The 15,585-nt window shown below is 51.5% G+C and overlaps 1 protein-coding gene across 1 annotated transcript in view; it reads left to right on the top strand.

The window, feature by feature from the left end:
- Window positions 1-15,585, top strand: part of ACSS1 (acyl-CoA synthetase short chain family member 1) — a 58,439-nt gene that overhangs the window by 5,798 nt on the left and 37,056 nt on the right. Inside the window, exon 2 of the mRNA XM_025461517.3 lies at window positions 4,065-4,161. Coding sequence (XP_025317302.3) covers window positions 4,065-4,161 — 97 coding nt within the window. The remainder of the gene's footprint in view (window positions 1-4,064; window positions 4,162-15,585) is intronic.

The raw sequence follows: 15,585 nt of genomic DNA, 5'->3' as shown, positions 1-15,585 counted from the left end.
TGTCACCCCAGGTCCTGCACTGTGCCTTGTGTACATGCTGGTGTCATCTGAGTGTCAGCTGTGGCAACTGTGGAGAGTGTTTCTCTTGGGAACACAGCAACACCATCTGACCTCATCCAGGAAACTGGAAAAGCATCTAATTCCTAGCATGTCTGTGAATCAGGAGCCATCACCCCCACATAGTTGAGGAAAATGAGATTTAAATTAGATAAGCAGTGCACTGTCTGTGCTTCAAGACTGGCTGGACAAGGTCCAGACTCCAGAGCCTGGGTTTTCCCTTTGACTCTAGGCTGCTATCCAGCAAAGATCTGGCCAGATGTCTTACGGAGTCTTTACTTACTCTTGTCCCCAGAGGAAAAAGAAAGCCACACACCCCCAACCCTGAATCTGAAATAGAATATGTGTAGATGTAAGCACACAGGTTTGTCTGCCGAGCGGCGTCCTGGGCCGGCAGCAGCAGCAGTACATGGGATCTTACTAGAGGTGAAGATGCACATGCCCACTTGGACCTGGTCCTTCAGGAACTCAGGGTGCAGCCTCGCCTTCTCTGTGCTAACAATCCCTCTGGGGATTCTGGGGGATTCAGAAACGCTAATTTAGACTAGAAAGAGACCTTGAGGGATAAACCCAGTAAGACAAGAAGAGGCCTGTTCCCTCCCTGGGCATGGAGCCAACCTGGTATCTATCATTCAGATTGCACTTTTGCCCTCCAGCTTGAGGACTTGAGTGGTCCATCCATCATTCAGAGCTGTGGTGCTTCTTTGCTCTGTGCTACAGTTTAGACTGCACATGTACAAATATGGACAGGGCATCGGATCCCTGTCCTTAGAGGGGCAGCAAGTATAATATCTCAGGGAAAGTTAGAAGGAGGCATGAGGTCCATGGGTTGTAAAGTGCTCAGAGTGGGAATGTGTAGGCCAGACCTTCAGGAGTATGGACACCAGGTGAAAGGCAGCAGTGTGGACAGTAGGACAGTGTCCCACACATAAGGAGAAACAGTGCAAAGGCCCTGAGGCAGGAAGGAGCTCACCGGACTCAACATGATCAGTGGAGGGAGGTGGATCACATGGAGCCTAGTGGCTGCTTGTTGAGCACTTCCTGTGTGCTGGGAAGGCGCATAGGGGACACGGTACCTGAGGCTCAGTGCTGACTTGCCTGAATTCCTGCCGTCCCTCAGCCCCAGGAAGACAGAGATACATGGCTGGTCTCACTGGCCACCCATCTGCACCCTGGATACCCAGTGTCCATCCTGTGGCAGGTGTCCCTCTGCTACTTTCTGCAGCTCTGCCTTCCTGCTTGGTGTAAACCAGGTGCAGGATGCCCTGCTGGGGTCCGAGGCTCCAAGCTGGGCGGTCATTCATGGGGTAAGAAGTATGTCCTGGTGCCCTGGCTGCTGTGGGAACAGGCAATGCAGGGAGCTGAACTCTGGGTGAGGTGTTATGTGCGGTTTGAAGCCCTTCCTACTGCTTTCTGGCTGTGGCCTTGGTTGGGGGGGCGGGGGGACAGTGTCACTGGACCACCAGGAGCACCTGGAGACTGTTTCCCAGGGTATATCTGAGCTGCCCACTTTTCAGGGTGACTCCAAGGATCAAACTCGGAGTGGGAGAAGGTATTTTAGAGCAGGCTTCTTGGATAGAAGCAGGTTTGGGGTGAGGCTGAGTGTTTGCTCCTGTAACCAGCTCACTTGTGATGCCTGGAGCAGCCAGGGGCCCGTAAGCACTCATGCGCAGGTGGGAGCAGCTCCCTCCTCCGGCTGGACCACCCACCCCCACTCAGTGCAAAGCTGTACACCTCCCTGGCTTGTTGTGACCTGCCCAGGGTCACTTCTTCCTGATCCATCACTTAGATCCACCAGGGCCAGGCAGCAGGAGTGATGTGGCGGGGGTGGTGGGCTGGTGCTGGGAGTCAGGAAGTGGAGGAGGGGGGCAGCCCTACTGGGGGGTGGTCAGTGCTTCAAGGCCCAGGCAAGGATGTGGCCTCATCTGCTAGTTGCTCAAGAGAAGCCAGAAATCTGTGGTTTTAGCGTGAAAACTCTTCATTTCTAAATTTTGGACTGATTCTCTCTCTCTCTCTCTCTCTCTCTCTCTCTCTCTCACACACACACACACACAAACACACACAATCAGGTTTCTAGTGTAAATCCAGATTTTGCCACCAACCTCCTTCTCAGTTTGACTTCTAGAATTTTCTATCTTCTACTTTTATGGCATTTCTTCTTTTCCACTTTTTGAGTAATTCAAAGACCTCACCTATAGTGTTAATGATTCTTCCTGATGACACATCTTCTTTGTTTAGTAGATTTTTAAAAAAAGATTTTATTTATTCATTCATGAGAGACAGAGAGAGAGAGAGGCAGAGACACTGGCAGAGGGAGAAGAAGGCTCCATGCAGGGAGCCCGATGTGGGACTCGATCCTGGGACACCAGGATCACACCCTGGGCTGAAGGCAGGCGCTCAACTGCTGAGCCATCCAGGGGTCCTTGTTTAGTAGATTTTTTGAGGTATGACTTACATATTTGTTAGGAGCCAGAAAGTTCAAATGATTCCTTTTTTTTTTACTGTAAGAGTAAATGATAGATAAAATATCCCAATAGGAAAAAAAAATGTAATTCACACACACACACACATACACAGCTGGACTATGTAAATATTTTCATGTGGGTTCATCCTTTCAAGAATTACGGGAGTCACATGATCTTTTATGGGTATGAGCTCCCATAACTTTTGTCAGGACAGTTACCCCATCAAGAAATATTCAGGGCCCTGTAGCTCATTATCAGTTGATAACAGTACCCTGCAGTCATACAATAGCACTTCAACTTTGGTCTTTTAGATTCCTGTCATAGTCTTGTGATTAGACATGGTAGATAATTCACCTCCTATTTGTATGGGAGGAGATTGAATTGGAGAAAATAAGTGACTGCATTCAAAGAAAAGAAAAAAGAAAAAAAAATTATATACCTAGACATTGGGGGGTGACTCTGAAGACCAGGTGGACAGAGGGCTGCTGGCCCCAAAAGCTATTTGCAGTCTTGGTTTCTCCTGCTGAAGGAAAAGTGAGTCACGAAATGTGGCTGTGAAGGCTGACAGGAAGGGGCACCAACACGAACCAGATTGAAGCTCACCTTGAAATCAAGAGGAGTGAACAGGATAGTAGCAAATGAGCCTGATCCTACAGGTTTACAGTAAATTGTCAGAACTGACCTTCTGTTTTTGCAGGCATTCATGTGGTCTGAGCTTGGGTAACGGAGGGGGCGGGAAGCAGAGTCTTCCGGAAAACTATCATGGCATTTCCCCAACATTTCATCACTTGTTGGAGCAGAGGCTGGTTTGTGGGGTGCTGGCTGGACATCTGAGAGGGGATATGAATCCTTGTCCTAGATGGCACCTCCCGTGGACTCGAGAGACTGCTGCATGAACTGTGTACCTAATCAGAGGCAGCCTGTTTGCATTAGCATTCTTTCCAAGATCTCAGGTTACAGTGCTCCGCAATAGCTGCCTGTTAGAACCACCCAGGGAGCCTTGAAAAGCACAGGGCCAATTGGGGCCATTGTCCCTGGGGGTGGCCCTGGTGATGCCTACGTGTGGCGGGAGTTGGGATGACAAGTGTGGAGCACTGCTTCAGAGTATTCCCAAGGGATCACCCTGCACCTGTGAGATGCTATTTCTGTACTGGTTGTCTTGTTCGGCAGGCTCTGATGATCACTCTCCTTGCAAGGATGTAGAACCCTTGTCTTTGAGGAAGGTAGGGTTTACATCAGTAGAGTATCACAAGCCATGGCAAACCAAACCTACCCCTTCCCCAAATTTAAAAGCACCAGGTATGGGGCACCTGGTGGCTCAGTGTTTGAGCGTCTGCCTTCAGCTCAGGACATGATCCCAGGGTCCTTGGATCGAGTCCTGCATTGGGCTCCCTGCATGGAGCCTGCTTCTCCCTCTCCCTATGTCTCTGCCTCTCTCTGTGTGTCTCTCATGAATAAATAAATAAATAAATAAATAACCCCCCCCCCAAAAAAAAAAACAAACCCACCAGTGTAACATCTGTAAAACCTGTTTTTGTGCAGTCAACTGCTTGGATCAGCATGTTCAGAAGTCCCCGGAGAGTGTTGCTTTGATCTGGGAGCGGGATGAGCCTGGAACTGAAGTGAGGATCACATACAGGTACTGTGTGTCCCCTGACAACATCTCAGTGCCCAGTGGGTCTCCTGGGAATTTATGTCTCTGTGGGAGACACCAGCACCAAACACCTCTGCTGGGTTGTTAACAGGAGCAAGATTGCCCAGCATGGAGGAGGGCTGCCCCTCTTGTTCACCTTGGCAATACTTGGTGCCTTTCGGATCCCACAGAAGCATCTGGGTCTTTGGGCACAAATGTGATGAGTGTTCAAGGCAGAGGGAGGCTTGTGGCACAGTTCTGTGTGCTTCTGTCTGGTTCTAGGCAGAGGTCATCTGTATATCAAGGGGCATGTTTCAGCTTTGGAAATGTTCTCTGGTCCCAGGAAAGTAAACATGAATGCAAACTGAATAAAATACTTGCTGGGTGGGATAAACAACTGAGCCTACTCAGCCTTTTTCTCTCTGTGCTGAGAGGGGGAGCATGAATAAGGTCAAAGCCATCTAAAGAGGGGTCCTCCTGACGTTTGTGTTCTCTGAGTCTTTAGATAAGTTCTTCACACATTCTGAATGTCAAGCACTTTTTTGGAAGCTGCCCGCATGTTGGGTGTTTGAAGGAACCCAGCACCCAGGCATAGTAACCTGGCTTTCCAAGGCACAGCCTGTGCCCAGGGATCTCTAACGTTTGTCACTGCAGGCTGTTGGTTTTCCTTCTCAGGGGGTAAAACCCACTTCAGTTAAACATGAACGTCCCTTTCCAGTGCTATCTCAGAGCCACTGTGAACCTGAGGTGGGTCCGTTATCACCAGCACCACCCCTCCCCATCTGGTGATGCTTGCTCCCTGGTGGGCAGCTTGTGACTTTTCTTGCCCGATCATTCAACAGGTTTCACGGAGTGCTACTGTATCCGTCAGGACAGGTTGGGGTGTGTCATAGTAACAAACAGTCCCCAGGTGCATGGTGGGGGGTGGTTGGGTGGTCATTTTAGACTAAATAGTCAGGGAGTCCTCTCCAAGGAGGTGACATCAGAACTGAGGTCTTGTAGCCAAAATTGGAGGAAGAACTCCCAGGCCCATGCAGGACTGTGAATCCGTGACAGTGACCTGGGAACAGAGAGGGGGTGCATGTGGCTGGGGCATTGGGAATGCAGGGGTGGTAGGAAGGCTGTTCAGGGGCCTGGGAGCAGCAGTGACTCCCCTGCCACTCAAGTAAGTGACTTGGGGGCCATTGGGCACCTCTAGGTTTCTGTTTGTTTCTCAGACTCAGGTTTTATCACAGACCAAATTCACCAAACCTGGTAAAATTGTACTCAATGTGACTTTTGGATGCAGCCAACTGATGTTTGATAATCTGCTGCAGCTCCTCGTGGGCACCATCTTACCATTCCCCCCGACCCCGTTTCAACAACCCTCGCCTGTCATGCCCTTTCCCCGCCTCTGCATGGTTTGCTGACCTGTCTCCCTGCCGCCTGGCCTCCATGTAGCCCACCAACCCAGCACTGGCCTTGGGAGCCTTGGGCCACCCTGACAGCTGAGGCAGATCCCCAGGCTCTGTGCACACTGGAGTTTGGGGAGCACTGCTCTGACAGACAGATGGGCTTCACCATTTGTCACTATTATTGGCCCAACTTGATTTATGTTTGATTCTTTAGTAAAAGATTAATAAGACTCTGGGTGGAGGTACATGGGCTTACCGACTGATTGCTGGGGACCACTCTTCTTTCTGTCACTGCCTGGGCCCCAGGACCCCCCTGGGCTGGATGTCCCCCATGCACACACTGAGTCAGTGGTCAGCAGGGTCAAGTGGGCCGCGGCTGAGCTTGGACTGGCCTGCTGGGGGTGGGGTGCAGGGTTGAACATAAGCCGCAGGGGAGCTTTTAGGGCTGTAGCTCACAACACTTTCAGTTTCTTTGTACCAAAGCAGGGATGTGCTCGTGAACACAGGCAAAGGGTTTATTATTCCCTCTATAACTGAGCAGCCTTAGCCTGAAATGGTTTTACAAACCATTAGCTGGGTACAGCGCCAGATGCCTGTTTCTAGCTGCTGTTGGAGTAAGAAGAGACGTGTGTGTATGGTCATCTGAAACCACAGATAGTTTTTGACAGACCTGGTTTGTTGTTCTGGTCATTTTAGGTTTTTGACATGAGATTTTCATTCTCTTCGCTTAAAGGAGAGCCACCTAGTTGTTGGTGCTGGATGTGCTGCCAGCATATAAACTGCCACTAAAATAAAGAGCTTCCTGCCAGGTGTCTCACATGGTGGCTGCCAAGCTGCCTTTGTCCATGTTCTGAATTGGGGCCTGAGCCCTTTCAAGACACTCTATGGGGCTGTGGTTTTCAGAGCCTGGGGTGCTGGGGACCACAGCTACCTTGTCTGTTTGGAGGTCGGGGGAGCCAATCCCGACTCCTCCTCCACTATATGCTGTCAGGCACAGAAGGTGGCAGGTTGGGGGCACGCGGTGGCTTGGCTAAAGGAGCAGCTGTCTTCAGCCTCAGGATCAAGCCCCAGGACAGGGGTGGCCTGCTCAGTGGGGAGCCTGCTCCTCCCTCCCCGCTCCCCTTCCTCCTGCTCATGTGCTGTGTTCTCTCTCTCTAATAAATAAATAATAAATAGTAAGTAAAAAAAAAAAATAAATAAAAAAAAAATAAATAAAAGAAAAGGCAGGTGGCATGTTGGCAAGTCTAGGACTCACCCCCGGGACAAGCACTGTGGCCTTTGCCCTGGACATGGATATGGAGGACTTTGCATTCTGCTGTCCTGAGGCTACTTTCTGCTGGTGGAAAGTGGCCTCAGGGAAGGCCTGTAGTCCTCCATCTGTAGAGTGGGGTACTTGTGATAACCAAAGTGATTCCACCCATAGGCACAGGGCTGTGATAGGAGGAGGTGTTGGAGGTGAAGGTAGCCCTAAATAACAGTGATGATTACAACAGCAGTGACTTTATCCAGTACTTTCTGCAAGTGAGTACAGGACTGTCTTAAGCACTGTACCAGAGTTACTTTATTTAAATACCACGGCCTGATTAGATAGGAATTACTATTGTTTTTATTGTTATTTCCAGCACTTTATTATGAAAAATTTCATAACTCGAAAAATTTCAAGCAGTGTACCTACTGTGTATCTAGCACCTAGGTTCTACCCTTACTGTTTACAATGCCTTTTTTTTTTTTTTAATCACATGTGATTTATGTATCCATCTTTCCATGGGTCAGTCCATCTTATTTTATGGGTGCATTTCAGCAGCATAGCATTTTTTTTAAAGATGTTATTTATTTATTCATGAGAGACACAGAGAGAAGCAGAGACACAGGCAGAGGGAAAAGCAGGCTCCCTGCAGGGAGCCCAATGTGGGACTCGACCCCAGGACCCCGGGATATGCCCTGAGCCAAAGGCAGACGCTCCACCACTTAGCCACCCAGGCATCCCATTGACAGCATGGCATTAACTGGAGTTCATTGTGTGTTTATTTTCTCTCTTTTGATGTGAGATTTATATACAATGAAATGCACACATGTACATTTGCTGAGTTTTGATCGATGTGTACAACTGTGTAACTCAAAATGCCTCTCGAGATACAGAATAGAGATAAGGAGGGGACTCAGAGAGAGGAGCAGATCTGTCTAGGGACAGCAAGGTCAGAGTGGATCCTCATCCCCCGCGGGCACCATCACCTACTGCAGTCATGATCAGTAGCCCCACTGGGGCCTGATGATGCAGCCTTTCAAACTGACCACATGGGCCTCTGCAGCTCTTAGGGAATGGTTACAAGGTGTCTCATTCCTCAGGGGCCTAGGTCTCTCCCACCTGGGGCTGCTGCATTTTTTTTGAGGAGGTATATTTCTGGAGAATCATTGTAGAGCTTATAGTGGGGACCAGCAGCTCCTGCCCAGCAACCCTTAGTGAGCCCTCTATCCTGCTCACCAGAATCTCTACCACTTAACCACATGTCTAAGCGGACACAGGCATACTCGTGCACATACACATGTGTGGGTACATATATGAAGGCACCATGTACACTCATACACATACGTTTTAAGTTGCTCGTTTTTTTTTTTTTTTTTTAAGATTTTATTTATTCATCCATGAGAGACAGAGAGAGAGAGAGGCAGAGGCACAGGCAGAGGGAGGAGCAGGCTTCTGGGAGCCCGATGTGGGACTCGATCCCGGGTCTCTAGGATCACACCCTGGGCTGAAGGCGGCGCTAAACCGCTGCGTCACCAGGGCTGCCCAGTGTGCTCGTTTTCAAGGCACATTTCTACAACTTGCTCATTGTGTTTAGGGTCCATCCTTGGAAACAAGCTCTTGGATGGTGGTGAGGGCTCTGACCCCTGTTCTGGGAATTGTGGCTCGTGTTGCCTGTGAGTAGACTCCACTCTTCTGAATACTGGGAAGGGGAGGCCTGGCAGGATTTGGGAACTCGGGGAAGCCCCATGGCCTGCCCCGCTAATTCCTTCCCTCTGTGCTATCACTTGGCATGGGTTCCAAGGAGCACCCTGCCAGACAGGCCTGGAAGCTGGGGGAGTGCACTTAGCTCGAAGGTGGGCCCAGTGCTGGCCACAGGGCTCTGGGAGGAGGACTGTGAGCAGAGGGCAGCCTGTTGAGCTGAGGCTGTTGCTCAATCAACTGTTGAGCAGAGGGCAGCCTGTGAACTGAGGCTGGAGCCGGGGCCAGAGGGCTGCCCCAGCCCAATGCCCAGAGAGGTATGTTCAGAGCTTGCCCGAGGAAGCTGTTCTAGCCTCGTGAGCAAGCACACTGCAAACCCTGGGCCCCTCCTACATCCCCTGAGGCTGGGCCTACGGGTCTGAGGCCTCCAAGGGCAGGGGCTGCAGAGGCCAGGCAGGGCACAGATAACCTGGGTGGCTCCCCAAGGCTGTGCGGCTCAATAGCACCCTGGGTGCTGCTCCTTCCGACCGTGCACATGTGCTCTTCCAGTGGTGCCTTTTTAGAAGATTATGCTTCACCTCTAGTTCAAATAGATTCTAGGGGCCCTTCGAGGTGGGGATGCAGAGAAACACAAATTCTTGTCCTTGGGAAGTTGGTGGTGGGGTACTAGGTAGATTATGTGGCAGACTACTGTCTCCCTGGAGCCTGGAGGTCTGGGCTAGGGATTTTCAAGCTGGACATGGCGTGGAGCCGATGGAGGCCCCATGGCTGGTTTGTCTGTGGGTGCCCTGAAACAGAGCTGACGGTAGGTTGTGGGTGTCTTCCTTGGAGTATTTACCAAGGCTTCGCTCATCTTTTGTCTGAGTGCTCCAAAAAGAGGTCTGAACTTGAACTTGATCCCAGAAATTAAGCTTAAGACCAAATTTTAGCCCTGGTCAGCTCTGTGACTTGAGGCCTGTCACTCTGGGCCTCACAGTCCCCAGCTATAAAATGATGGTCCCTCAATAGTGCTAAGATCAGCACTGTTCCAGCAGGAGCGGGCATGGCTCAGTGTGGTAGTCACAACCAACATAGTACAATAGGGCCTGGCATACAGGGCATACCATACAGGACAGGAGTCTCGGGTGTGCCCACAATGTGAACTGAGTATAGTTTTCAGTGTGGGTCAAGCCCCTGGAAGGGGTGGTTTCTGTGGCTGTTCCAGCTTCTTTCTGGTGGGATGTATACAGCGAGGAACCCCTGTCCAGAGGAGCAGAGGGGATGTCAGGCCTCCTTCTACCCTGCCTGCCTCAGCACCCCTGGGTGGGCATAGAGGGGACAGCTTTCTTTCTGGACACGTTGGGTCAGGCCCTGGGTATTACTGAGACTCTACATGGCCTGGTGCCTAATGTGGAGGGCTCTCAGAGAATACAAGAGGGGTCTGCCTTTTGGGGTACCTCTCCCTCTGGGGCAGCTTGATCAACACACATGGAACTGGGGAGGCCTGCAGCCTAGAGGCACCTCCCACAGAGCCTTTTTTGTGTCCTTGGCCCTGAGTGTCATAGAAAGGAGGGTCCCTGTGGGCCCCAGCAACAGGAAGTCTCCACATGAGCACCCAGTTGGAGAAGGCTTTGGCAAGTTCTGAGGAGGGTTGGATTTTGAGAGGCACAGGAAGGGGTGTGTGTGTGTGATGATGAAGACAGCAGAGCAATGGTAGGTGAGTGCACTGTGGGTAAGGTGGTGGGGGGTGGGGGGGGTGGAGGTGGAAGCTGTGCTCTATGCCTGCTCTGTGTTCTGGCGGTGTGTGACCTTGAGCAAGTCGCTCTACCTTACTGACCCTCTGTTTCCTCATTGCAAAATGGCAACATGCTTGTCCTCTGCTGGATGGCTGAGTGTGGAACAGCACATGGGGGATGAGAGCCCAGAACAGGGCCTGGGAAGACGAGGATTCCAGATCTGATGAGGGAAGGGTATGGAGTGGCTCTGTGGCTGCTGGGGCTGCGAGGCTGGGGGTGGTGTTTTCAGAGCAGGGACTTTACCTCTGGAGAACGATCTCTAGTCAGCTAAAAAGCAGCCCCTCCTCCTTCTCGTGGGCCTGATCCTTGTTCTTTGCTCTTCTCCTCATCCACAAATTAATTATTTTAATGAGCAACTCCTTCATTAAAATAATTGGTAATTGAAGGTAAGGATCCTTAATGGGCATAATGAGGTGGTTGAGTGGGGTGCTCTGGGGTGACACAGCCCCGTGATCAGTGAGGTTTCCTGTGGCAAGAGCCATTCATCACACAGGGCAAAGTCAGTTTGCTCAGTGGGCTCCTCGGGGTGGAGGAGGAGAGGCCAGAGGCCGTGAGCTCATGTGCTCTGTCCTGGCTTCCCTGACTAAGAGGAGGGAGGTGCCCAGATACACTCTTCCCCCTGCTGACCTGTGAGTAACTGTGATTGCAAAACTTGGTTGGGAATCGGTGTGCTGACTGCCAGGAATTGTGGAAACCTTGGGTCATTTGGATTGTACACTTACCTTTCCTTAAGACTTTGGCTCCCGGTGGTGAAACTGGGAAGTGTTTTGAATCTTTCTATATATGATCACTTATCCTTCTTGTCCTTCTTTTGGATCAGATAACTCTCTTGGAATTTTATATTTTAGAATGGCCAAATCTTGGGACTGCAGCAGGAATGACTCACCTCAAGAGTGTCTAGGGCCAGGGAAACTTCCCTGATGGGGACCCTTCCGATAGTTTTTTGGGGACAAACAGTGGCAGAGGTTTACCCCCAGCAAGCATGTAAGCAAACGCCTCCCTTGGAGCTGGATCCCTGCTTCTGTGCACTCTCTCCTGCTGTACAGGGGCTATCTGGGGGCTGGCTGCACTGTGGGAGATGGAGGGGCATTGCCTGGTGACGGCACAGTGTGGGCCCTGGGGTAGGAGAGGGAGGGGAGCTGAGGGGTAGGCTGGGAGGGGCTCGGTGCCTGCTCCTGAGGACTGGGGATAACTTTCCTGCCACAGCTAGAAGAGTCTTCTAGGACTAGGCGTTGTGGTCCTGTTTTTTTTTTTTTTTTTTTTAGATTTATTTATTTGTTCATGAGAGACACACACAGAGAGAGAGAGAGAGAGAGAGAGAGAGGCAGAGACACAGGTAGAAGGAGGAGCAGGCTCCATGCCGGAAACCCGACGTGGGACTCGATCCCGGGACTCCAGGATCATGCCCTGGGCCAAAGGCAGCACTAAACCGCTGAGCCACCCAGGGATTCCCTGTGGTCCTGTTTTTTAACTTTCTGTTGCTAGAGGCTCAAGACAGTGGGAAAAACCTGACTCATAGCTTCACTGTGGTAGTGCTGTGGTGTCCCGTGGCCTACCCTACATGGTTCTCAGCAGGGCAATGCTGTGGGCACAGAGGGCAGCAGTTGGATGTCCTCACCTGTCCAGAAGTGCTCATCAGGCCCAGGCTGGGGGTTGGGTGCACCTTCGTACCTGCCCCGTCTCCCTGCAAGTACCCATTTCCTCCTCTTATTATGCTAGGTAGACACAGAAGGGAAATGTCACCATGAGGTTAAACATGCTGTCTGACACAGAGCTGAAAATCTATGCCCAGCTAGATGGGAGCGGGCCTCCAGCAGGCTGGGTCCCTGGGGAGGTTGAGGATGCCTGGCTCCTGGCTGGCAGGCACACATGCCCCTGCCCATGGCAGTCCCCAGCAAGGCAGCCCGGATAGTGCTGGTGTCTGGGCACCCTGTCCCTGCAGGGCTGAGAAGAGGCATGTGGATGTGCCCCAGGTGGCCCCTTCCTGTGCTCAGCACAGCACCAGCCTCCAGGGCTGGCCAGGCTGGACCCCTCTGTCCACTGCCTACCTAGAAGAAAGGGCACCAGCAACAACTTCTGGGAAGATTCCTGGTGACCGTCCTGCACAATAGGGTGTCCCAACCCTCTCCTCCAGGAGCCGGACCTGAGCCTGCTATCTGGGGGCAGCTGCTAGCCCACTGGCCAGGAGCTGACACTGATGCTCGCAGCTCACGTTCATGGTCATACTTGGTTTTAAAGCCCAGGACCCGATGCCCAGCAAACTTCTGGGGTCCTCAAGCTCACCCAGTTGGAAAGGTCAAAAATGTGGTTTGAGTTCAGGTTTGTGTGACTCTAGTCAATGTACCGAGGAACCTGAGTCTTCCCTTCCCATCCCGGGAGGGCGGAGGTGACAGTGTAAGTGCTCTGCAGCACTAACTTGGTGAAAGGCCGGATACCTGGTGGCTCCTGGTGCCTCCTGGTGCCTCCTGGTGCTGTGTGGAGAGGGTAAACTGCTGTGTGCAGACAACAGTCCTTCACTAACCAGGACGCTGTGTTTAGTTGTCTGCTCCCACCCTCTGCATAAGCAGACACACATGAAGTGCTAACCTCAGCCAGGGAGGAGGCGGCTCGTCAGTGCTGGCAGGCTCTAGGTGGCCTTGAAGAGGGACAAGGGTCAGCTGCAGAAGGAGGTGGGGCTGAGAGCTGTGGAGTCGTGCTGGGACTGTGGGACAGTGAGGAGCAGGAAGCAGAGTACTTACCGGGCGCTCTGGGCATTGGAGCACCTTAGAGGCCAGGGTGGGGGACACCGTGGGTGCCAGAGGAAGGGGTGCCAGAAGGGTGCTGGCTGCTTCTCAGAAGGGGAATCTTGGGCTGGCACTCCCTCATCCTTCATTCTTTGTCCTGCCTGTTCCCCCCAGGCCTGTCTTGCACCTGATCGGAATGTGGTAATAGCAGTGGGTTAGGTTGGGTGAGAGGCTTGACAATTTCCCATCAACAAGTCCAGATAAACTTCCACTTGGCCTGGAGTGAGGTTTCTGAGCCTTTGGCAAATAAGGTGACACTCACTTGATCCAACACCTGCCCGTTCTCCCTGCTGGTACTACTTAGATGAGGTTTCGGGGAAAGGAGCTTTGACTGAGTGAATGAGGTGACAAGGACATGGAATTTGGAAGAGGGCAGGCAGGGATGCAGGCAACCTCAGAAATTCTGTGTGCTCTCCACACATCAGTGATGCGTGGCTCAGGAAGCAGCTAACACAGTGATTGCCAGCTCGGGGGAGCCCTAGTCTCCTGGGGAGGTTTGCAACAGTAAGCTCAGCGCTAAGTCAAGATCTCCCCGGGCATTCTGGGAACTTGGTTTGAAAACACATCTCCAGTAACACAGCTGCCTGCCCTGTCAGGGGGAATGTGTCTGCAGGATTCAGCTATAGAAAAGGGAAGTCAGAGACACTCTTTTAAGCAGAAAGGATGCTTACACAGAGTGCTTACAGAGCCTTTGGGTGGACTCCCCGCACCTACTCTGGCACAATCGATATGGACTCAAGAAACCCCGCAGCACTGCGGAGTTCTCAGAACAGGGTGTGCAGGGCCTCTGCCAGGAAACCACTGTTTTGCTGGTTCAGGTGCTCGGCTTTCTCTTGACATCTTTGCAGCAAATGGAATCTCTCCAGGTAACCCCAGCCCTCCTAAGCTGCAGCAACGCACAGCCCACCTTGCACCTGCTCCTCAAGTGCAGCTATCTGGCACAAGCTGAGTCGCACGCAGCAGCCCAGGTGTGAGGCGTCCAAGGTGGTGGGTGTGTTCCCAGGAGGCTCAAACAGATGCTGAGTGAGAGAAGGGCAGACGACCTCAGGCAGGTCTATGCAGGGTGGGTTTGCAGACCCGATTCTGCTCCACTCCTGGGCGGTTGACTGGAGCAGTGTGAGTACCGGGCCTGTTACTACCCGGGTCCCAGGCACTTGGGGTGGGTTGTGTGTGTGTGTGTGTGTGTGTGTGTGTGTGTATGTATGTGTGAGGGGTGGGCTCATGGTCCTTCCTCCTGGTGCAGCAGTCACTCCCATGTGCACCACAGCTGCTCAAGGTCTACTCTAGATAGTAGGCTCTGATCTCTCCTCCGTCACTCAGTCCTTCCACCCAGGTCGGCCCAACCAGATGTGGAGTCATTGCAGGCCAGGCTATTTTCCAAAAGCACTTTCCTAACTTCACATCATAAGCCTGTTCCTTTGCTGGGCTTTAGGACTAATGCCTACTATTTGTGGGATATTTATCCAGCCCAAAGTTCTACATGAGGAGGTCTTTGGCATGTTAGGAGCTGGTGCAAACGGGGGTGCTTTTGTGGAACTGCCAGAAGGTGTCCTTCAGAAGGGGTAGGAAACCTGGAATGTAGTACAGTGTCCTGGGGCAGGTGCCTTAGAGAGGGGCTGCACTGTGCCAACTGCAGTTGCCCCAGTGACAGGGCTGCCAGGGAGCACATGCACCTGTGGAGAGAGCCTCAGGAAGTCCAATTGCCGAATTCATACAGAGCTCTCCGCCTTGAACCCAGGGTCAGGGGGACCAAGGCCTTGGAAAAGGAGAAAGCTTGGGTGGCATGAAAGGGGTGTGCATTTTGCTACTCTCCTCCTTCCAAACAATTTAAATTTCTATTAGCAATCATTTGTTTATTGAATGCACAATTATTGAGTTAATTAAATAAGTTTTTAAACATTTTTTAACATTTAAATTCAATTTGCCAACATATAACACCCAGTGCACATCCCATCAACAGTTTTACGAAGGAAACAGGTGACATAACCTTTAAGGACAGCCTTAATGGGGGTCACAGGCAGCTTTTAGGGTGTTGAGGGCTCATGAGGTTGGTTCTGCTGTCAAAGGGGCTTGTCCTCTCAGTCCCTTGCTCAGTTGGTCAGTAAGTCATGTTGGTAGCTGGAAATCCTCCACAGAGGGAATATTCATACTACAATAATTGGCAAATGCCATAAATCAGGGCTTTTTTTCCCCCGGGAAAATTGGTTGTTAAACATTTGGCAGGACCTCCTTTTCTTTTTAGCAGTTTCTCTAAGCTGCTATCAAGAGACCAGGAAACCACTTTGGCCTGAGGCAATTGCACCAAATTCTTGTAGCCTCTGGATTCTCACTGGGTGGCTGTGTCTCCTTGCTTACTTGCCTCTGTGTGTGAATTTGGAATGTTCTGTGGATTCACAGTAAAGTTTGGAAATAGAGCAACCCCTAGCTCGTGTCTGGTTTGAAAGTCTCCATGTGAGCTCTGTTGCCCCAAGTCCTGCTGTTTCCCTTGCTGCCCAGTGGGTTTGTTTGGAGCAATGTAGAAGGACCTGCTGGGC

The sequence above is a fragment of the Canis lupus genome, chromosome 23 (assembly GCF_003254725.2).
Source record: "Canis lupus dingo isolate Sandy chromosome 23, ASM325472v2, whole genome shotgun sequence".
Classification (NCBI taxonomy): domain Eukaryota; kingdom Metazoa; phylum Chordata; class Mammalia; order Carnivora; family Canidae; genus Canis; species Canis lupus.
Note: the sequence above shows the minus strand (reverse complement) of the source record. Positions and strands in the feature narration are given on the sequence as shown.